This window comes from Azolla caroliniana, unplaced genomic scaffold (assembly GCF_043228905.1).
Source record: "Azolla caroliniana isolate FFs.n. ecotype wild unplaced genomic scaffold, voAzoCaro1.0.p SCAF_20, whole genome shotgun sequence".
Taxonomy (NCBI): Eukaryota; Viridiplantae; Streptophyta; class Polypodiopsida; order Salviniales; family Salviniaceae; genus Azolla; species Azolla caroliniana.
The window spans coordinates 14215581-14239266 of NW_028230455.1; the positions used below are offsets into that span (position 1 = coordinate 14215581).

The window sequence follows — 23686 nt, forward strand, 5'->3', positions numbered from 1 at the left end:
AGCTACACATAGAGCATTCATTGCATCATTAGACTTTGTCACTTTACCCAAGTGTTGGCAGGTTGCTAAAGAATATCCAAAATGGAAAGCAGCCATGCAAGAAGAACTCGGAGCTCTTGAGAAGAACAAAACTTGGGAGATTGTGTCACTACCACCAGGAAAGAAGGCGGTTGGGTGCAAATGGGTGTTTACAATAAAACAGACCCCAGAGGGAAAAATAGATCGATACAAGGCACGATTGGTGGCTAAAGGATATAGTCAGACATATGGCATTGACTATGATGAGACTTTTGCACCTGTGGCAAAGATGAGCACTGTTAGAACACTTATTTCCTTAGCATTGAATAAGGATTGGAAATTACATCAATTAGATGTAAAAAATGCATTCCTTCATGGAGAGTTGATGGATGAAGTGTACATGGATGTTGTCGAATACAAGTGTATAATGGACGTATTCACACTATCCCTTTGGGCCATTTGTGTAATTAGCATAAATGGTAGTTGCCCTAAGTCGGTCACTATATATAGTGACCTTGTAACCTTTTTGTAAGGTTGGGTGTTGTATTATTGTTTCTATTGAATAGAAAGTCTTTTGTCTCTCTCTCTCTCTCTCTCTCTCTCTCTCTCTCTCTCTCTGTGCAACGACCTAGAAACTGTCATACGCAGGTAAAGAACAGAATCGAATGCTTCTTGATCTTCGCATCGACACGGCCTTGTCTCCAACATCTGGTATCAGAGCCTGCACAGTAGTCGGTCCTTCAATCCGCTGTCGGCCGTCGTCTCAGCCTGCACAGCATTCGGTTTCCTGTGTCATTCGAAGAAGAGAGAAGAAGAAGAGAAACGAGGCTTGCATCTCATCGCGTTAGATCATCTTCGCTTGGAGTAAGCCAGCAGGTTGTACTCTGTCCCTTGTGATCGTAACCGCTCGAGGTGAAATCCCCTTGTGCAACATTGACACGATCGTGCTCCATTCGGTTAAACGGCATCCGAAGAGGTCATCAAACGCTGCTCGCCGCTCATTGTAACCACTCGGTGCAGATCGGTCTCAAGACAACAACCCAAATTCGTGCTTCATCTGGCTGATCGACATTCGGGAGGATCAGTTGGATCCGTCTCTCTCGTTGCTGCAGTCAACCGAAGCAGAATCGGTCCAGATAATCGGTTTCAATAATCGGTATTCGGCATATATATCCGAAGCGAACCGGGCTCACTCCGACTCGGCAACATTCGGGAAGACCAGTCGGTTCTGTCCCTCAAGCTACCGGAGTCAATTCGAGCAAGTTCCGAAGCCGAACCGACTCGGGTTCAAATCCGACTAGAACGATATCGGGTGAGCCAACCGGCTGCACTCCAACAAGGTTCGTAGTCAACTCTGAACCGAGCTCCGTCAACCGAAACCAAATTTGATGGCATCAACATCCGGCTCGTCAGAAATGAGTCTACGAAAGTTCGATGGATCGAACTTCAACTTCTGGAAGGAACAAATGCAGGACTATCTCATAGTCAAGGGGCAAATCGATCCCATCGAAAATGAAGAACCTCCAGAAGGATACAAACCAATTGAGTGGCAGAAGCTGGACAGAATCGTCCGCGCCACGATTCGGATGCACCTATCGGAATCGGTATACTTTACGGTGCAATCGTGTACGACAGCATTCGAACTGTGGAAAACACTGTCAGACACTTACGAAAAGAAGGTCGCCGCAACAAAGATGTTTCTGATCCGGCGCCTCTACAACTTGCGGATGAAAGAATCCGACTCGGTTCAAGCACACCTCAATGAGTACGAAAGCATAAGCTCCCAAATCTCGTCACAGGGGACGGCAATCGAGGATGAACTCAGAGCAATGATACTCATGAGTAGCCTTCCCTCATCATGGGAAACTTTCGTCACAACCGTGTGCAACGCGTCAACCACGGCTGTTAAATACTCCGAAGTCACGAGCGCAATCCTGACCGAAGCAGCTCGGAGAAAGTCTTTCGCCAAAGACTCAACAGACGACGCTTATGTAGTACAAGATTCGACAGACCGATCGAACATACGAGGAAGAGATTCCTCACGGCCGCCGAACAATCAGCGAAGACGGAGCCAGTCACGGGATAATCGAATCTGCAACTACTGCAAGAAACCCGGACACATCAAAGCCGACTGCCGCGCACTCAAGAACAAGAACGACAAGTCTCAGAAATCAGACAAGAAGAGTGGCCGGCATGAGGAGATCAATTACGTCAGCTTCTCAGCTGATGTGCTACCAGACGACCCGAATATACTATCAATCGAAAATCCAGTCGGATCAGAAGTCCTACTCACGACTGAAGAGTCGAGCACATGGCTCTTAGATTCGGGCGCGTCATTTCACGTGACTCCTCATCGATCCCAATTTCGGCAATATACGATCCGTCACTCCGACTCAGTTCGAGTCGGCAACTCACAACACTGTGACATCATCGGAATCGGCACAGTAGAGCTCAACCTTGCAGGTGGCTCTACACTTGTACTCCACAATGTCCGACATGTACCCGAGCTCTCAAGGCCATTGATCTCAGTCGGACAACTAGATGAAGACGGCATTCGTGTCGGTTTTTCTTCGGGAGGGTGGACACTCCACAGGGGGAACCTCCTGCTTGCTAGAGGACCCAAGATACACTCCCTGTATCCGTTACATGTTACGCTTAGAGAGGGTAACCTGTTTTTGGTGGATATTCCTGTGTCATCACTATGGCACCGAAGATTAGGACACCTCAGCAAGGCCGGCATTACGCATCTATCTAGAGCCGGATACATCCCCAAACTCTCCTTCTCCGACCATCAATTCTGCGAGCATTGCCAGTATGGCAAACAAGCAGCCGCATCACACCCGACATCAGCACCAAGAGAAACGAGACCTCTCGATTTAGTCCATTCGGACGTCTGTGGCCCAATGCCGCATCAGTCTCTAGGCGGTGCCTCTTACTTCGTCAGTTTTATTGACGATTCGACTCGAAAGGTGTGGGCTTATCCAATTCGCACCAAAGATCGTGTCTTCTCGATCTTCTCCGATTGGCTCGCTATGGTAGAAAATCAAACCGACCGAAAGCTGAAATGCTTTCGGACAGACAATGGGGGAGAGTTCAAATCCGAAGAATTCGTCAAATTCTGCCGACAACGCGGCATCCGACGTGAATTTACGGCACCACACAGTCCGGAGCAAAACGGGATTGCAGAACGAATGAATCGGACAATCCAAGAAAGGATAGTTTCCATGCTCCAACACTCCGGACTGTCGGATGGCTTCTGGGCAGAGGCTCTACTCACGGCAGTACACATAATCAATATGTCGCCAAGTAGACCTCTAGGACTTCAAATTCCTCAGGAACTATGGATCGGCAGTAAGCCGAATTACGACAAGCTGAGGATCTTCGGATGCGAGGCGTACGCCCTTATTCCGAAAGATGATCGCCGAAAACTTGCACCTCGGTCCAGGAAATGCATTTTCCTTGGATATGGATCAGACGGCGAAATGGGATACCGACTCTGGGACCCCGAACGCAGACAAATCGTTCGAAGTTCGGACGTTGTGTTCAACGAGTCGGCTATGAATCCATCAGTCGAAAAACCGATCGAAGTCCGAAGGGTAACATTTTCCGATGTGCCGACCCTTCAAGAAGGCCCCGCTCTCAACACACGGTCAGCTTCACGGGTAGCTGAACCTTATACTACCGACTCGGACAACCCCGACTCGGCACAGCAGAACAATCCGCTTTCGGACCATCCGACCATGATACCCGATGCGACCAGTCCAATCATACCTCGACGATCCGAGAGACTGTCGCAACCTCCGGAGAGGTACTCTCCTGGAATTTTCTTCACCGACGCCGGCGAACCAACGTCTTACGAAGAAGCATCGACATCTGTCGATTCAGCCACCTGGCATCTGGCGATGGAGTCGGAAATGCACTCCATTCGGGCAAACAAGACTTGGGATCTGGTCGAATTACCTAAGAATCGACGTGCTCTTCCTTGCAAGTGGGTTTATCGACTAAAAGAGACGTCTGATTCGACCACCCCAAAGTACAAAGCCAGATTAGTTGCGAAGGGCTTCCGACAAGAATATGGCGTCGACTTCGACGAGATTTTTTCACCAGTGGTAAAAATGACAACCCTTCGTTTCCTACTCGGCGTAGTGGCAGCCGACAACTTGGAGCTGATTCAGCTAGATGTCAAAACAGCCTTCCTCCATGGTGATCTTGACGAGGAAATTTATATGGAGCAGCCAAAAGGCTTCGTGGCGACTGGCCAAGAACATCTAGTCTGCCGACTCAGGAAGAGTCTATACGGCCTCAAACAGGCACCACGACAATGGTACAAGAAGTTCGACGACTTCATCCAATCGATCGGCTTCTCAAAAAGCGATGAGGACCATTGTCTTTTTACCAACACAGCTCAAGATGGATCACCCATCTTCCTCATCATTTACGTGGACGACATGCTAATTTCTGGACGCCACGCGGGCGAACTTGCCGATCTCATTCGGCAACTGCGGTTGAAGTTTGCCATGAAGGACCTCGGTCCGGCACGACACATACTTGGCATGAAGATTAGTCGGCATCGCGATAAACGACATCTTTTTTTGTCTCAGACCGACTATATCGGACGTGTCTTGGAACGCTTCAACATGCAATCAGCCAAATCTGCTTCAACCCCGCTCCCCATGAATCTTCGGCTCTCTCAGCGAGACTGCCCGACATCCGGTCCGGAGGGGGAAGATATGAAGTCGGTACCGTATGCACCGGCAGTCGGCTCCCTTATGTACCTGATGGTCGCGACACGGCCTGATATTTCTCATGCCGTAGGAGTCGTTAGCAGATTTATGCACAATCCTGGCCGATCGCATTGGAACGCAGTCAAGCATGTGTTCAGATATCTGGCTGGCACAAAAGACCATGGCATTCTTTTCGGTCCGAACCGAACCTCAGGCGTAGTCGGTTACACCGACTCGGACTTCGCCGGCTGTATAGAAAGTCGGAAATCAACAACCGGATACTGCTTCAAATTCGGCAATGGAGCAATCTCGTGGAAGTCGAAACTTCAGGAGTGCACAGCGACCTCAACGACCGAAGCAGAATATGTAGCTGCGTCCGACGCAGCAAAAGAAGCTTTGTGGCTCGGTCGGCTGGCGCACACGTTTCGACAAGTCGACCATGACTCGGCTCCAGTTGTCTACAGCGACAGTCAAGGTGCTGTTGCCTTGTCGAAAAATCCGGTTCACCACAACGCCTCCAAACATATCGACGTTCGATATCACTTCGTTCGGGACTGCGTCATTTCAGGGAAAATCGGTCTAGAGAAAATATCCACAACCGACAATGTCGCAGATGGAATGACCAAGTGTCTTTCGGCAGACCGCTTTCGGTTTCTTCGGTATCAGATGGGCGTAACGACAAACCAGTCCGGTTAGAGCCGGACACAGAGCAGGATGGTTCCCGACAACCGACATCAGTTCCTTAATGATCGGCTTCAACTGTTCCGACCCGACCAGTTCGGTCTTCTGCCTTCGGACCCTGCCGACTCAAACAAAGCTGATATGTCCGAGAACCTAAGTCTATACCTGTAATCTTCGATAACCCATGTATACGCCCATTACGGGGGAGTGTCGAATACAAGTGTATAATGGACGTATTCACACTATCCCTTTGGGCCATTTGTGTAATTAGCATAAATGGTAGTTGCCCTAAGTCGGTCACTATATATAGTGACCTTGTAACCTTTTTGTAAGGTTGGGTGTTGTATTATTGTTTCTATTGAATAGAAAGTCTTTTGTGTGTGTGTGTCTCTCTCTCTCTCTCTCTGTGCAACGACCTAGAAACTGTCATACGCAGGTAAAGAACAGAATCGAATGCTTCTTGATCTTCCGCATCGACACGGCCTTGTCTCCAACAGATGTTCCCCCAGGTTTCGGTACAATTCAAACAATAGGTAAGGTTTGCAAACTTAGGAAGTCGCTTTATGGACTGAAGCAATCTCCTCGAGCCTGGTTCGACAAGTTAAGAAGGGCTATGGTGGGTATGGGATACCAATAGACGAATGCAGACCATACAATGTTCTTTTGACAACACAAGGAGCATACTACATTGCTTGTTGTGTATGTGGATGATATAATTATCACGGGTAACGATGAAGGAGAAATTGCCCAACTGAAGATGCAATTGGGTAAAGAGTTTGAGGTGAAGGATCTAGGATTGCTACGATACTTTCTTAGAATTGAGGTAGCTCGTGGAGCAGAAGGAGTTGTTCTATCTCAGCAGAAATATGTACTAGATCTTCTCAAAGAAACTGGAATGTTGGGTTGTAGGCATGTAGCTTCTCCAATCGACCAAAAGATCAAGCTAACTGAACTTGCGGGAGAGAAAGTTAATCGTGAAAGGTATCAAAGATTGGTAGGTCGGCTAATTTATTTGACCCACACTCGTCCAGATATCTCATTTGCAGTAAGTGTGGTAAGTTGCTACATGCATGATCCGAGGAAAGATCATATGGATGCAGTGTACCATATTCTGAGATATCTCAAAGGTGCCCCAGGGAAGGGATTAATCTTCAGAAAACATGGTCATTTTAACATTGAGGGCTATTGTGATTCTGATTGGGCCAGTTGTGCTGATGACAGGAAATCCACATTAGGATACTGCATGTTTGTTGGAGGCAATCTGGTCTCTTGGAAGAGTAAGAAACAATCAGTAGTAGCAAGTTCAACAGTCGAAGCAGAGTATAGAGCTATTGCTATAGGAGTTGCGGAGATGTTATGGCTACGAACTCTCCTAGTAGAACTTAAGGTGAATCAAGAAAATCAGATGATGCTGTGGTGTGACAATAAGTCAGCAATCAACATTGCCAACAATCCAGTACAGCACGATAGGACCAAACACATCGAAATCGACAGGTTCTTTATCAAGGAAAAGCTTGATAATGGAATATTAAAATTGATTCATGTTTCTACTGAACATCAAGTAGCAGATTGTCTTACAAAGGGACTTGGGCCAGTAAGTCTTACTAGATTGTGTGACAAGATGGGCTTAGTGGATATTTTTCGCCCATCTTGAGGGGGAGTGTTGAGAATGTTTAAAAGTTATAACGGCCAGCCCAACGGCTAGTTAGTTTCAACAGCTAGTTAGCCCAACGGCCAGATCTTGGTCTTGATAAAGAGGGACTTTCTCCTCATGTAAATAGAAAAGATCTCTGTATTTTTCTCCCACCTACCAATGTATATTACTGAACAAATGTGCTTTCTCATATTTCTTTAAATGATAACAAAAATTGTACAATCCATTAATCCATTTGTATAGTCCAATATTCACATCTATTAGACTACATGGATGAAGCCAATAACTTAATAAGAAACTTGCAGAATCCATCACTTTGATTCATTTGCATCATCCAATGTTTAAATCTACTAATGCTTCGGTTATCCTGATCTCTTCTTTTGTTGACCTGGTGAAACTATAAGCCTTGTATAATTTGGTTTCCTCCATTTGTAGCAACATAAGGGATTTAATAACTATCTAGGTCATTGTTTGTAGTAACTTAAGGGAGTTAATAACTGTCGAAGAGAGGTTGCAATCCTCCATATATTCGCCTTTGACTCCAAAGTATTTTACTAATGTACTATCCATCCCGAATTTGGATTGTGCCGTCCATTCATTGTTCACTTGTGCACCATGACTTCCAAGCTGTAATCCCCTACATATCTAATCAATTAATGTAGACTTGTGCACAATGATTTTCCAGTTGTGAAATCCCCCACATATTCAACTTTGACTACAAATTATTTTACTACTGATTTGTTTCATTGACCAAATAACTTAGTCATTTCAGCAGCACAACAAGACAATTCATTCAAAATAACAGATGAATCATGACGTAATACATTCAATACACTTGTGAAGCCACTACAAAGACAAGACAGAACTCACTTAAGAAGGGACGAATCCATGAGGTAAAATATTCTACACCCTAGTATTTTAATAGTGTACCACAACAAAACTTGCAAATTTTGGGTACCTTTTTATAGTCTTGCTACAGTTTTTCGCAGAGCTTACTTTTACAGTCAGCAAATTCAAATCCTTTTTACATTAGATAGCATATTCATATTTTTATTTTATTTCAGTTAGTTTTTCACCATTAGTTCTGACAAGGGTACATAAAACTTTAAAAGCTAGGAGGTCCCATGGGACATTTGGTATGGTAATCAACCATCATCCTCATTAAACACAAGCTTTTCCCAATGTAGGACTAACTGAACATAAATTAAAGAGTTCTCAGGTTTCAGCTTCCGAATATGTGAGACATTCTTTTAAAGTACAAAAATTTGAAGACACCTCATGAGCTGTTTCGCAGGGACATTTAAAAAAATGTAATCATAGATGTTTGCTCTTAAACAGAAAACTCTCGGGAGGGTTCCCTCTTCTGATCAGAACATAGAAAAAAAATAGAATATACCAATAACAAAAATCATAGAACTAAACTTGCAATCCAAGTCGGCAAATAGCATTACTCTGAATCAACTTCAAATCCACCTGTAAAACAAAACAAAAACATCCCATAATAGTATCTACTAGTTCAGCAAATATAAATCATTTATCCAAGTTTCTCAAAAAGTTCACCTTGTGGCCAAAAAGATCTCGGATATTGTCAATACCATATAGAATCATCGTGGGCCTATAGAAAAGACATAAATTGTGTGATCAGCATCATAACATAAAGATAAAACAACACTATGTGTAACAATAAGATAAAACAGCTAGTTCAAATATGCATGTGACACACACAAGGGGTAGCCGTAATATTACCTTTCAAGGGATAATCCCCAAGCAATAACAGAAACATCACTAGGTAGTCCCATTGGTTGAAGCATTTCAGGTCTAAATATGCCGGAATTGCCTACTTCCACCCATTTTTTCAGGGTCTCATGGTAGCTGTGCGTGAAGAAAAACCCCAAGACATCCATTCATTAAACTAACATTTGCAGAACTAAATAATAATCAGCATGATGAGCACCTGAAAATTTCCATACTGGGTTCAGTATATGGATTATATGCTGGCTTGAAACGTAATTTTTTAATACCTGCATAAAGATCAAGACAACTTCAGATAAATTGCATAAGCACATATACCAGAACATTATTGAAGTTTCAGGAGCTCAAATCCCACCTAGTCGACTGAAGAAATCATGTAGGACACCCATCAGATCACCAAGTGTCAAACCTTTGTCACATATCAGCCCTGCAATAATTATTTCATATTTCAGATAATAGCAACATGTATTCCATGAGCTATCAAATTTTCACATTATGTTACTATGTAATACTATTTGAACAACTCCAACTTGTATTATTATTTAAAACTTCAAATTAATAAGTAAAGAACTCAACTAATCACGAGTATGAAACATATTGTTCAGTCAGGCAAAGGCGCAGAAAACCCTAGAGCTGTCTTTTAACTCTAGCAAGTAACTGAACAGATGAGATGCCGTCTGAGTTCTGTGCTGATTGCTTAGCCTTTGTGACCAGATCAATACAAGGAATCTTCTATGGAGAGCTAGGATTGTGCAAGGGCCTATGATCCTCTAGGTAGCCCATCAAATCACCAGATGGAGAAGCTTTCTACAAACCAGTAAAATAAGGGAATTTTGGCCAAAAGGATTATCAGCATCGGATTATTATTGGCATCATGTTGCCTTAGCTACGCATTTATTCTGCTACAAAGTAAATCCATCACAGCAATATGTTATTTATCGACCAAGAAACCTCTGTAATACATCACTTTATCTCAGCTTTTATTCCGAAGTTTGGAATCTTGTTTAGCCTATGTTATACCCAAGTTTCAATGCCTGTTTAGACTATTCAAGCCTATGTTACTGCCATCCATGTACCTAACTGAAAACAATAGATTAATACCTTCAATCTGATGAAATTCCGCAAGATGTGTCCTGTCAACCGCCTCATTTCGAAAGACACGGTCAATGGAAAAATACTTCTTCGGAGTAAATTCACCCTTTCAAAACACAAAATACATTTTCTGTAAACTGTTAAAATCACCATAAATCAAAGAAAAACTACATTATTGAAGAAAAGTGTAGGCATTTCCAACACCTGTGCCAATGCATAAAGCATTCTGGATGATACTGCAGTTGTATGTGTCCTTAATAAATTTTTATCTGCCTCCTCCCTCTTCCAATCATATCCATATCTACATCAGACAAGAAATTCAACTCATATGCGCATTTGCGCTATTTTGCAAGGTTCCTATTTTTTAACCTCTATATCTGGAACACTATTGTATCATACCCTATAGAACCATAGCCACCAACTTCATGGACATCCTTGACCCTCTTCACATAATCCTCTGGAAGTCTTTGAGTATGTGCTGGAACTAAAGCCCAAAGAAGCTTTATGAAAAAAGAATTCAATAATGATTTAATTTCAAAGAACAGTAAAATGCAAGGTTTGCTTTACATTTTAAGAAAAAAGTATCATGTGAATCACGTGCTGGATGTTGTTGAGGCTGAAATAGTGCATCAAAATTCCAAAAACTAGTCATAGAAAGAATGTTTCAATTAGCAATTGAATTTACATGAACTTTGCAATATATAGAAATAACTTTCACCTGCTTTCCACAAAATTGTTTGTCGGCATTTCTTCGAAGCTGCAAAAATAGGAGCAATAAGTTCATTTTAACATTTTATACATAACCAGGTTCCAGTCCCCACACCATTATGCATTTGTTTTAAGTATTCCAACTTTCACAGACTCTTGAAACAGGAGGAAAAAACATGTAGACACTACAATGATATACTGCTAGGACGATGAGAATAAGTAAAATTTATTCATTATTACACCAAGTGGTTATAGCCAATAATAGCATTACCCCATTTCAACAAATATCTTCTGAAACTGGGCTTTCACCTACATATTAAGATCCACTACGAAAGTGTTAATCAACATATCAACCTTTAACTTCAATGTCTAAGTAAGTAGAGATAAGTTGCATGAATATTGTATTATTGAAAACCTTCAGCAAAGGGTGAAGATGACCACATTCCAGTGGTTGTCCTAGAGCACTAAAATTGTATTCCTTAAACTCCAAATTTTGCCAACTACCCCTGTATGAAACAAAGAATCGTCAGCATAACCATATATGAAAATCCATTAAGTCAAGGACTTTATGCAATGAAAACTGACTTACTTCTGTAGCATATCGCGTGTTAGCTCTGTTGCTGCTTTGATCCTTTGAGGAGCATATTTCAAGCCTTTAGAGATGGAAAACCAAATAGATGTCCTGTCGTGTTTTAACCATCATCGACCACACAATTATGCATCGTTTCCGAATAATAAAATTTTCTTTATTAAGAAAATACATAATACATACTGGCGCTTGATGAGAGTTCTTTTCTTCAACAAATCAATATCTTGGATTTCCTATACATGTGAACTTATGAGTCCAGAGGGGGCAATTGGTTTCTTAAATAACATATAGTCAACATAATTCTATGTAGCCTACCTCCCCATTTTTTATAGCAAGCAATTGCTCCCTGATTTTATCCTCCACATTCGCAACCTACAAAAATCTCTTTCTTTCTCCCTCTCCCAGTATGTCTTTGATTTCATTCTTCACATGATCCTTTAGGCTGAATTTTCCTGATAAACAAAGAAGTTGTACAGATTCACTTACCTTTCTCTTGATGATAGACACATTCCCTTCCTTTGATACTGTTAGCCATTTGTTTTTCATGGCATAGTTTTTACCGATGGAGAATACCTGCTTATCCATCTTTGCCTGCAAAAAGAATTTAGAAATGTGCATCTCCCAGTTGTAAATACTTGTTTATCCAAGTTTTCTTCAGAATAGGCAGATATACCATTATGGATTTCAGAGATGTCCTTAAATATGGCAGAATCAACTAGCTTTGCTTCTAACAGTCCATGCTAGTTAATGTCAAATATTGCAGGAAGCATTGGATTCAAAGTTTAAGTGGATTCTGAAATTGTGAAGTGCGAATTAAACTGTTTCACGCATTGTTGTTAGGATACCTCTAATTCATCTTGTCGGATCCCTTCAGGTGGAATAGCTTCAAAGAGTTGAACCTCAGGTGAAGCTGAAATAGCATATTTCTCCCCTTCTTCTGTAAGAATCCAAAACTCCTTCTTGATTTCCTGTGATGGATAAGATGAAACCGTACCATAGAATAAGGAACATAAACAAATCAAAGGCAGTTGAAAAGAGGGCAGGCAACTACTACAATGTATGTTCTTTGGTGTAATGAATATCCATGGATCATAAGGAGGAGCACCCCCAACAAGAGATAACATTTGAACATGTTTTCTCTTCTATGAGAATAGTAAATGAAATGAAACAATCCAATTCTGTGAATTTTACCAACTAATTTAGTCATACCGTTACAATAGTAGGTAGACCTTGAAAAAGATAAGAAGAGAACTATTTTCTCAATGAAACTAAAACTGATATGTGCTCAAAGAAGTTCCAAGTTGGCAGCTTTTTTGCACAAATTGTAGGGTAACTGGTGCATAGATGGAATGATAGATGTTCCTCTTATCTTTTTATTGAAATCCACCTTCTAAAAAGTAGAAATAGCTTTCTCTTATCTCAAAGTCAACCCAGTGGCTGCAAACTATCATGCCCTGCCATTTTCACCTCCTTGTATTACAGTTGACAAATCCAGTTCTTCAAGCAAGGGGGTTTGTGTACATATCACCCAATTTTCATATCCCGTTACCTTGTGGAGTAAACCAAAGCTTTGTCCAAGAGGTAGTGGCATCTCCTCCTTATTTCATAAAAAAACAGGACAACAGCAATAATGATTCCACAACCCAGAAGACACAATTCACAGCTTCATTCTGACGTAGCTTTGCATGCATAACTGCCTATCTCAATCTATAAATTATGTAACAGGTCTTGACCTGCCCTATCATACTGTGGGGCATATGCAAGAAATGTGTATCCATATAAGAGGGCCTCATGATAAATCCATCTGGTGACAAGTGTAAAAAGAGGGCCATCTTCCTACCACGACGCATTGTGGTACTGATCCACATTCTTTTATTATCTGATTTAATGATGACAGTCTGCATCCCTCTATTATTTCCTACATTCGTCATGTTCAGGCATAAACAGCCCAAGCTTTATTGGAACAGAGGTAGGGCTTTTATAATCTAGGGCATATGCTTGGAACCATTCTTGCATTTCAGCAAGCCAGTAGTTTTGATTTGTATCTTTGCTTCAGGAGCTCCCAAATCTATCCAATACAAGACACTAACTGGAATCATGCTATATTCACTATTAGTACTACTCCCATCTCAACCCATGCAGAAAATGATCAGGCTAGAGGTCTGTCCAAACCTCTCAAGTGTTCCATCCTATGAACTCTCAGTCCCCACGTTTCTGCCCCATAAAGAAGAGTCCCTATGACAGATCTATCCCCAAGTTTCTACCTGGTAGAAAAGAGTGAGTAGCCAGGTTCATGATTCTTGAACTATATATGCGCACATGGTCTTTCAAGTGCACAAAAGCTAACATCCAGAAGAAAGACAATCGCAGACAGCCATTTTAGAGAGAAAAAGCTTCTCAGCAATTGCATTCAAAGAAAGCGACGTCTATAACAGCAAGTGTCTGTACTACATTATGATCAGTGAAGATAATGTTCATGTCATTTCTCCAGGGTCCAAATGCCAACCACATTTGGAACTTCATTGCAGGCATCTAGGCCTTGTTCGTGAGAGTTCTTCTAGTGGATCTTATTTGGCACATTGACTTTTAACCTTTCAGTTTCTTCCAGATAATTGGGCATGCAGCCAATGCTTTTCCTTTACGATGGTCAACATAAGTTTCTAGCTGATTTTCATTATCCTTCGACAGGGGTCTAAATATGTAAGTTCACTCTGCTTTGCTAGTCTTCATCCGGCTTTTGTTGCTAGATTAGGTGATAATTTTCCGCTTAGTATTACAACATATCCGTTATGTACATTCTCCAATGTGAAGCTTGCAATGTGGTCTCATGTCTTTGATGTTTTTGAGGATGATCATGAGAAGTTGCATTGTTATTGCTAAATCGCAATAATACAATCATCTTTTACCAAGTCGATAGAGAGAGAGAGAGAGAGATCTTCTACTAGACAATCGAAAGTGAAAAACAAAAAGAAAGAAAGATAAAGAGAATTAAAAGAGGCATGACACCGAGAGAGACAGAGAGGTAAATAGAAATATATCACATTCATCTACGAAAGAGAGGCATACCTTTGCGTCGATGAGGTTGAAACCATGAAGACTTTTGATGACATTGAGGAGTTCACCGTGGTCGAGATTCTGAGAGAGAGCGAAGTCTTGGGAGTTCGGGATCTCTCCGTCCGTCTGCAGATAACGTAAGACGCGATCCTCTGCGGAGTCGCCATAGCTTCCCATCTTCCACGCACACGCCAACACAGAGATCAGAGCAGAGCAGAACAGAGTGCCGCTTCTTCTGCTTCCGAGGGTTTTTCTTCGTAGCTATCAATTTAGGGTTTTTGCTATTTGCGAGCGTACCCCTGCAATTATATTTTCCTTATTTCCCAAAATGCCCCACCCACACTTAGCCCCCCCCCCCCCCCCCCAATCAATAGCCCTTTTGGGCCTTAGAGAACCCACACGCCCCCCCAGGGTGTTAGGGGCTGAAAAGACAGAAAAAATTGTGGTGCATCAAACGTATGCACACATACTCACATATATTGACAAACATTGTCGAACACTTCCAACTTCTGCGTGTGAGTTCTTTTCTCTATTGTTCAGATAAAGTAAACGCTCGGGGTTGCTTTTGGTACCCCCCCCACCCCCCTTGCCTACGAAAATACCCCTTATGTCTTCAAACAAGCATGAGAAATACACATAAACCCCCCTCCCTAACAATAATGATATCGTTTTCAAGCCTTGAGTTGCGGAAAGCGATCTATAAAACACCATATTTCTAGGAGGTAGATATAAACCTAACAAATGTTTCATGATGAACTTGACAACTTGACTCGTACACCATAACCTTCATACCACTAACCGCGTCATCATGTCTATATGTTCATATTTAATAGTAAAAAGCATGCCTTACATTATTGTAAGAAGGATTAACACATTATGCTTTAGCATATACTGACATGATTACCTTTGTTGTGCTCCATACAAGTCACTTTGTTTGAATATCTATATTTTGAAAGCAAATTGTTATGTGTATGGATCGAGAATAGAACCTCAAAATGATGGTAAACCACCCACTACCAATTCTATGCCATTCATTCAAGAGTTTGCCTGCTTTTTAGCTCTTTCTCATGCCCTTAGTTGTTATTTATGCAAAGATAACTCAAAAGTTTTCACCAAATGTCCTACTTCAATGTTATTATTACTTCTAGTAAATATACCTTTAAATAAAGGCATGTACTCTCTTCACATTTTATGTCCGTATTATGACATACCTTTGAATTCTTGGCCATAAAAATTCAATAAAATATCCCTAGTAGCACATTGATGCCTATACAACCCTTACAAAATATATTGCAAGGCCCCTTTGAAATTTGCAGTCCATTGTACTGTATTGCCACACGATCTCCTGTAGCACGACCCATGTGAATAAAATCATACATTGTCATCTCATATATCCATAAGCATCAAAATCAAAAGCCAATAGCAAACATATTGTGGAGCTTCTATGATTCCAAAGTTAACATGGGTCTTTTCTTGCCATGAAGTTATTAACTTGAGTGTATCCACCCTTTTTTATGGAACCTTTATATGTAGTAATTACAAATGACTGGTACAACTATGATTAGTTGCAATCAATAATTCAAGTTTTCTCCACTTGGTGCCAGGTGGGAATTACCTAAACCAAGTTGTGACGGTCATTATTAATATGCATTGATGAACAAAATTTTGTTATTTCTGAACATTCATTAATAATGTCTATACTATTGTTTTAAATTTACACATTGTCTTTTAAATGTTCTTCATTGGCAATTAATAAATTACAAAATGATGTTTGGAGTTCGACTTTTATGAAGTTCTTTAACTAAAAAAGTGTCTCTCTTTGAACAATTTGTGATGGTATTGAGGTGTATATTTATGTTGTTTCTCGTATGTTTTGTAAGCTCTGTCTTCTGGTGTATGCTATTTACAAATAATGCTTTCATGTCTTATCCACTTTAGATTATGATGACTCACAATCTATCGTGCAAAAGTTGAGATCTTTGTGTCTAATTGACAACATTTTACCCTAACAAACACAAAACCAATTATGAAGTTACTATGAGCAAATCATGACCATAAATGTACACATGTAGAAATTTACCCTCTGACTTATTGATTTCTACCTTTTCCTTGATGATTGTATGCAATGGAATTTACAGTCGCACATTGTGTAACACCTTTTGTCATTCACAAACTTATAAGGTCAATTTGGGGAATGAGTAACAATCTTTCAATCATTTCAAAGGCTTGGGTTTTGGAAGAAGAACACAATGGCATGATGATATTTGAACTCTTTGTAACAAACAAAGTAGGGGGGATGTGCACATGTAAGAAGGTCAAATGTACAAAGAGACTAGCTCATTTTGTGAGGTGTGAGTGAGAATATGTAGAAGTACACCATTGAAATATACAAATTTAAGTTTGAATTAACATTTTCGTTTTCGCCCCACTGGAGATTAAAAACATACACTCTCCACATTCCATGAATTTCAAAAGCACTAGTGGAAATAAATCAACATAAATGGTGGATTTCTCCACAAATATTAGAATTTATCGTTAGATTATTAAATGAGAAAGTAAGATGCCTTATGTTTAAAAGTCGAATTTTAATCCTATATTAATACATGTGTACGTTTTGCTTCCAACTGTTCATGACGTGGCTTCGCATAATTTTCTAAGCATGTGCAAAACTAGTAATAATGATAATTACACACAAACAGGTGTTAGGCTATACTCCAAGGACAAGCACCTAGGTCACAAGATTGACCCAAGAAAAGAAGAAGCACCATAAACCCTTTAGGATGAGGAAGGATATGTTTTTTGCTTTTGTGTTTTTCTAAGCATCGTTATGTTATCATTTCTGATCCTTGGGTTCTAGCATATGAATTTTATAGAGGCATCTTTTAGAAGGAAAGTGATTATTAATTGTTATTGTGGTGATCTCGAAGTCAATATGTGAATACTTTATACAATGACAGAAATTGCATTACATTCATTTCTTCAAGGGTAAACTTTATGCATATAAAGGCAATCCTTTCATATTGTGCATGCAACGCGTTCTCTTCTATTGTGTCATGACTCGATTTCCACTTCCAACGTTGGTATTTACTATGCATTGAGTACTAAGGTTTGTCAAAATTTAACAATTTTCAAACTTACACATTGTCCACAAACATTGTCCACAAAAGTGTAGGAGAAAGTCCTCTTAGCTACATTGCATATATAAAAAAATGTGGTTTTATATATGTTTTAGCTAGAAGACATTTCTGGTTAAAATGATAATGTTTTAAACTATTCATTTCATATATAAAAGAAGCGAAATTGAACCATTCCCTTGCAACTAACATACAATTGATGTTTGTAAACAATTCCTTCAAAGGGTGGGCATGCAAACAACATGCCTCCTAAGAGTTCACAAAGGATTAAAGAAACTTCGTATCTTATTAGGAGGCTTCTCTATCTCTTTCGTGGAACATTATTTAGAACAAGAGTATCACAATGCATCTTTATAAATCATTTCATAATCCTTGAGAAGTGCAAACTTTAGAGGCTTCGATTAGCCGCAAGTCCTTGTCATGATGTATTACCTAATTTATCACATAGGACTTTTATCCTCTCTTCAAACTTTCCTACCATATGGTTCTAGCTACCTCTTGCCCTAACCTCAAATATTGGTGATCAACCCCCCCTTGGTAGTCATTCCTTTGGGGCGAAAATGGGGTCCAACATAGACAAAGGCCTATGACATTAATATACATATACATCATACATACATACATACATATGTATGTATGTATATTTATTAAAGAAGAGTAATTAGTCAACCAAGGAAGGCAAGACAAGTAATGAACACAAGACCATCTCCTTAGGAACAGGAAATTTTTTTAAGGTATAAAGAGCAATACATGTATATGTGTGTATGAAAAAAAGACAGCTTTAAATACAATACTCCGGGCACTCTGTTCAAGGATCATTAAGAGAGTTAACTGCCCATAAAAAGAAGAAAGAAAAAATTGAAGGCTTTTAAAGACAAGTTTAATCTTGAAAGGAAAAGAGAGGAAAAGAGATTTGACCCAAATAATGACTACAACAAAGTGCTCCTCAAAAACACTCTCAAGAATCATGATGAAGAGAAAAAAATCTTGTTATGTTAATTACAATGAGGGGGTTTTTTCATAGCCATTATTGTTAGGTTATTCTTTTCCGTTTGGGAGACCTCTCTTTTGCTTTTCACCCCATTTTCACAGAAAAAAAACTGGCCATGAAAATGTTAAGTGAAGATGAAAAAGAAAATTTGACACAAATGTCTTCTGTTCTCTCCTTTTTTTTGCTACCTAGAGAGGGGGGGTCATAGTCAAGTAATACAAATTCTTCTCATTCTTTTTCTCTTGCTTTTTTGCTTTTCTTGTAGCCCTTTCAGAACAACCCTTCTTCACCTCTTTTTGTGTTTAGGCAAGTCTGAAAAACAAAATGGTTTGTGACCCACAACCTTAGATTGTTTGGTTTGACATAGTAACGACCTTTTTGGTTTGAGATATTCACCAAAATGTCTGTATATAGTGAGTGAAGATCTAATAAAAATCTCCACCATATCCAAAGCTTGGTGTGTATGAGTATTTTAATTCCTTTACATATCACCTCATATCGCCATGGAAACATTTCCAATCAGAAAACGCATGAAACTGGTCAACCGCAATTTGAGCTTATTGAGGTATCTATAAATGTAGATATACTTCTCCAGCTTCCATTTTCTCTTCTTCCGCTGTGAAATTCAGCTTGACTGTAAGCATACCTCCATTTTTGTCTTGAAGCTCAAAACAGCTCAGTACCCTCTCTACCGTTGGCCATGATCATATCCATCGTGAAAAACCCATCCTTGTTTCAGCATTTTCTTTTTCATTGTTGCACTTTCCTCAAATTCTTCCATGAATTGGCATATTCTTTTATGTCTTTTCTCGGAAAATGTCTCTTATGAATAGTTGAAACCTTTTGGAGTACAGTTCAGGGTCTACTGCTGATATGGAGAGGGAATCAAATTGTATTGATTTATAGGCATGTTCTAGCCTCTTGCCCATATCATATTCTTGTAAGATATCAATGATCCCAAAGTATAACCGCACCTCAAAAACTTCAACATTCCCATCCTTGAGCTTTCGAGAGGCAATAGCAGGCATGTTAGAACCTATTTGAATAATGCACCTGAAAAAAGGAACGAGATATTGTTTTACGCTTTAGCATATTGCAAAAGCAGGTAGAACTAGATGTTTTGCATTTTTAGTCATTTTAACTACATTACCTATCCTTTTCCCACGTTGGCGGTTTGTCTTTTGTATATGTCTGTGTAGCAGTCGATATGAGATGAGCCTGCTCCTTCAAGCTCTTAATCTCTTGAGGTCCTATTGAAAAAAAACAAGAACGTACACTTGAAATTAAAAATGCTTCCATAATGCAAACCCAGAAAAATGTCACACAATCAGAGGAAATGTTCATAAAACAAATAAGGAAGAATTTAAAGACAAAAAAATCATTGTTACATCCGAATATCAGGATATATTTCAAGATACATGGATAATGCACTAACCTAGGGAAAAAAATACCATTAATGGAAGTGAGAATAGATATGGGCGAATTTGAAATACGAAAAATATACATCATTACTAGCTTTTTCAAATTGTCACACAGTAATAGATTAAAATAAAAAATCATTAATGAGTTACAATAATGGTAATAGAAATATGCCACCAATAAAAGCTCAAGAATCACTACACGAATATCAACAAATGAATCAATAGATGTAAAAAGAACACACAAACACACCATTGTTGAATTCAGATTTTGAAGTTGTTGATTTGCTGAAATGAACTCCCAGCAACAGGCTATAATCCATTATATGTTCCAATTCTAGAAACTTACAATCTTTGGAAATTTGTCTGGAGCCAAATTACAAATTACAGTTAATATCAGTTACATGAGTGAAAGTTAAAGCCTGCTTCACATAGAAGAAGAGAAAAGACTCAAAAACGTACTCTAAGACAATATGTTTCCAAGACGTATCCAGTTGAAATACAAGATCCAAATCAAGATCTTTTAACGTGGTCCCATAGTCTGTGTCAGATTCTCTTTCAGTAGATCGACCTTGAGAAGAACCCTTCAAGTCGAATTTTCGATGGATCCGAGATTCACTAGATACAACATTTCCCATCACCATAAAGCGAACCTAGTGAATAATAGACTTCCTCAAAATCAACTCAACATTTCATGAAAAATAAAAACCATAATAGTTGGAATTGATTGGAACAAACAAAAATCTATTATTTATTACATACCTTTGGACCAGTTGCAGGCTTGATCCTATGCAATCCAAAAAACCTTGTAAGCAATGTATTCTTATTCGTTTGTACATGATCATAATACCGTGGAAGCATTTTCAAGAGAGCCTGATTGACAAGATGCAAAATAAAAGACAGACAATAAGCACAAAAGTAAATGGAAAATGAAATAATGTTCAAATAAGAAAAACAGTATACATACCTTGACCTCAACTTTTCGAAGGGTTTTGATTATGAAACGTTCATTATGAGAGATATAAAAGATACTTCCACTCTTCCCGGGTGAAGATAACTCTCTCAATCCCTCATTTCCACATATAGAAAGCATGTACTCAGCAGCATCAATGCTGAAAGTTTCCCTCAAATGCCTGAAAGAGCAAATAAAGAAACATATTTGATCAAAACATTGTTATCTGTTAATAAATATGGATAGAAATGAAGAAAGATTCAATTTTCATGCACAGCCTTGGGTCGTCTCTTAATACTAATGTATCTTTTCTTGGAAAAAAAAAAGAGAAAGATTCAATAGGCATTGTGTTATATTGTAAGTGAGCAAAATAATACTATGAACTACAGATATGAATGGCCAAAGTATTGCGTAGCCCGACTCTACATCACATCCTAGAGTATTGTAATACTCCACCTATACATTAATGTGCACATTACTATTGCTACAATGAACGAAAATAATGCCTTAACAATGAATATTATGATTGAGCAAAATTTTGTCCATATTGATCATTACAGCATAGAACTACTAAAATTTGTATGATATTAATACTGACCGGAAGACTAGAGGGCAGTAATCCTTCCATTTGAAGTCGGTAGATGAATGAGAAGGAGTAAGTTGAGATCCTTCTCGAGGGAAGTTCATTCGGATCCGCGCTTTCAGCCCAAAATCAGTCAGGACAAGTTTCCTCCGCGGTTTTGGTGTAACATTCCCAACAGAATATCTACATATACACGGTTAGACATAAAAAAAAAGACACTTGCACAGATGAGAATAAAACTGTATTTCATATGATATTTAGTGTGTTTTTTTACCTGATTCCTAACTGCAAATTTAGCATGAAGTCGTAGCTTCTGTGGCCTTTGTAGATGACTTCTCCAGGCAGTTTTTTTTGTTGGTTGCCACGTGTCTCTTCTAAAACCCCTACTTTGCTTTTGAGCTCTCCATGAGATGCATCAAAACACCTTGAAAGACTCTCTTCTTTCAAACTTCCACATCTGCAAAGCCTATCTAAGAAGTTATTTCCCTCTCCATTAACCATGAGTTGTCTAAATTGATCAGTAGGGAAGCTTTGAGTCATCTTCCTAATCTCTCTAGGCATGTGAGAAGGAGAACAAACTTTAGGTCTATTATAAGACCCAACCACATTAGAAGATTCCATTTCTTCATCAATAACGAAACAACCTTCTCCGTAAAGATCGCGATCTTTATCAGACAGTTCTGTATACTCTTGTAAACACAGTTTCTCTTGCAAGAAGTGGGTATCTGAAGGTATGAACCTTCCTTTGCCAAATTTAGAGCCTTTCTTCCAATTTCCAAAATAAGAACTACCATCAGCCCATGTATATACACCGTGGCCATCAGCTAAACCATCCACCCAATGGCCATCATACTTATCTCCGCATGACCACATCAGCATACCTCTTCCACTCATCATTCCATTCTTCCATTTCCCATAGTATTCATTCCCATTGCTCCAACTATATCTCCCTTGACCTTCTGGTAAATCCCATTTCCATGACCCTTCATAAATATCACCATTTGCATACATTTTCCTTCCAAAACCATGTTTCTTGTTAAGAATCCAATTGCCTTTGTATACAGACCCATCCGGACTTTTCAATGTACCTACACCATGAAGATTTCCTGCCATGATTTCTCCTTCGTAGAATGTTCCTGAAGGCCAAGAAGCTTTACCCCATCCACTTATTTGCTCGTCAAATCCAAATTCTCCTTCACATACACCATTATCTGACCATTTACTATTGTGCTCTGTTTCTCCCCTGTTCTTCTCGTTCAAGCCAAGGAAGAGATTCTCACAACTTAGGCTGTGTTTCTTCTTCTTATTCTTCTTAATCTTATTCTTCTTCTTCTTCTTCTTCTTGTGGCAAGGATTGCTAATAATTTTCTTCTCAAAATGGTAAGGTTCATCCGTTTGGGCATGAATTAAGTCTAAGCCATTATTGAAACTATCACTATTATCGTTACTATCGTTGTTATTATTTTCTTCATCTTCTTCTTCTTCTTCTTCTTCTTCATCATCTACATGAGCTACTGGTCCAGACATACAAAAAAGACCACTAGGGATGGTTTTCCTATGTGCCAAAACACTTCTTTTGGGTTGATTAGATTGTAGCTCACCCAAGAAGCTCTTCATTACCTCTACATATTGATACACATTCACTGCTTTAGACACATCCAATGCCTCTTTAATGGATCCTCCTACCATGGAAATACAAAATGCAGATCAATAGAATGGGTCTAAAGAGAGAACTGTAGTCCAGCTGTGGTTTGAATCATAAATATGCAAGTAGTATAGGTGGGTAATGGTGTGAAAAAATCACATGTACAAGGCACTGTTGTAGTGAGATTAGTGTTGAGAGAAAGATAATAGGTCAATGTGTGAGTGAAAGCAGCTGTCTTTCTGTAGACATTCTCTGTGAAAGGGGCTAGAAGAAGAACGAGAGAAAGAAAGAACGAAGAGGATGATGGCGATGGTGAAGAAGAGCAAGTGGGAGTAATAAATAAATAAATAAAGGGGTGCAAGAATTGCTCAAAAATAGGGAAGGATCTTTTGCATGAGAGGCAATGAACCCATTTCACACAGAGCAGAGCAGAGGGTAAAAGAAGATCCAGAAATGAAGAGATTTCTTTGAATGGAATAAATGATATAGCTGAGAAAGCGGGGAGGCAGAGCAGAGTCTTCTCAGAGAGAGAAGAAATAAGAATACAGAGCTTTATGAAGCCAATTCTCAGAGAGCCAGAGAGGAGGAGGAGGAAGATACAGAAATGAGGGAATTACTTTGCATAGAATAATGATATAGCAGAGAGAAGGAAAATACTCTCGCACACTAAATGAACAGGGATGGAGGAACA

At 39.6% G+C, this 23686-nt stretch overlaps 2 protein-coding genes across 2 annotated transcripts; both read right to left on the reverse strand.

Annotated features, from left to right (window-relative positions):
* Positions 1 to 8261: 8261 nt before the first annotated feature.
* On the reverse strand, positions 8262 to 14500 carry LOC147851182 (phenylalanyl-tRNA synthetase, putative / phenylalanine-tRNA ligase). The gene is made up of 18 exons (XM_087335804.1): positions 14285 to 14500; positions 12064 to 12186; positions 11705 to 11809; positions 11534 to 11590; positions 11402 to 11451; positions 11219 to 11311; positions 11045 to 11135; positions 10901 to 10938; positions 10640 to 10678; positions 10489 to 10565; positions 10321 to 10405; positions 10126 to 10222; positions 9931 to 10027; positions 9185 to 9256; positions 9032 to 9098; positions 8824 to 8949; positions 8638 to 8692; positions 8262 to 8550 (listed from the first exon to the last, which is right to left on the reverse strand). The coding sequence occupies exons 1-18, from the start codon at positions 14447 to 14449 to the stop codon at positions 8494 to 8496; spliced, it is 1494 nt and encodes a 497-aa protein (XP_087191930.1). The 5' UTR covers positions 14450 to 14500; the 3' UTR covers positions 8262 to 8493.
* A 3864-nt stretch (positions 14501 to 18364) lies between these two features.
* LOC147851183 (phosphatidylinositol 4-phosphate 5-kinase 4-like) lies at positions 18365 to 23453 on the reverse strand. Its single transcript, XM_087335481.1, has 8 exons — positions 21625 to 23453; positions 21366 to 21533; positions 20783 to 20948; positions 20578 to 20688; positions 20278 to 20468; positions 20069 to 20181; positions 19548 to 19647; positions 18365 to 19450 (listed from the first exon to the last, which is right to left on the reverse strand). The coding sequence occupies exons 1-8, from the start codon at positions 23037 to 23039 to the stop codon at positions 19195 to 19197; spliced, it is 2520 nt and encodes an 839-aa protein (XP_087191607.1). The 5' UTR covers positions 23040 to 23453; the 3' UTR covers positions 18365 to 19194.
* Between the last annotated feature and the right edge of the window lie 233 nt (positions 23454 to 23686).

Bases quoted from the DNA above. Each gene is read 5' to 3' on its own strand.
- LOC147851182 (XM_087335804.1), bottom strand. From the start codon at position 14,449: ATGGGAAGCTATGGCGACTCCGCAGAGGATCGCGTCTTACGTTATCTG. The intron at 11,810-12,063 runs GTATCCTAACAA...TTCTTTTTGCAG, and splicing joins TCCGACAAGATGAATTAGAG to GCAAAGATGGATAAGCAGGT. The intron at 8,950-9,031 runs GTGCTCATCATG...CTTCACGCACAG, and splicing joins CCCAGTATGGAAATTTTCAG to CTACCATGAGACCCTGAAAA.
- LOC147851183 (XM_087335481.1), bottom strand. From the start codon at position 23,039: ATGGTAGGAGGATCCATTAAAGAGGCATTGGATGTGTCTAAAGCAGTG. The intron at 20,182-20,277 runs GTACGTTTTTGA...ATTTGGCTCCAG, and splicing joins TGGAAACATATTGTCTTAGA to ACAAATTTCCAAAGATTGTA. The intron at 19,451-19,547 runs GTAATGTAGTTA...TCCTTTTTTCAG, and splicing joins CCAACGTGGGAAAAGGATAG to GTGCATTATTCAAATAGGTT.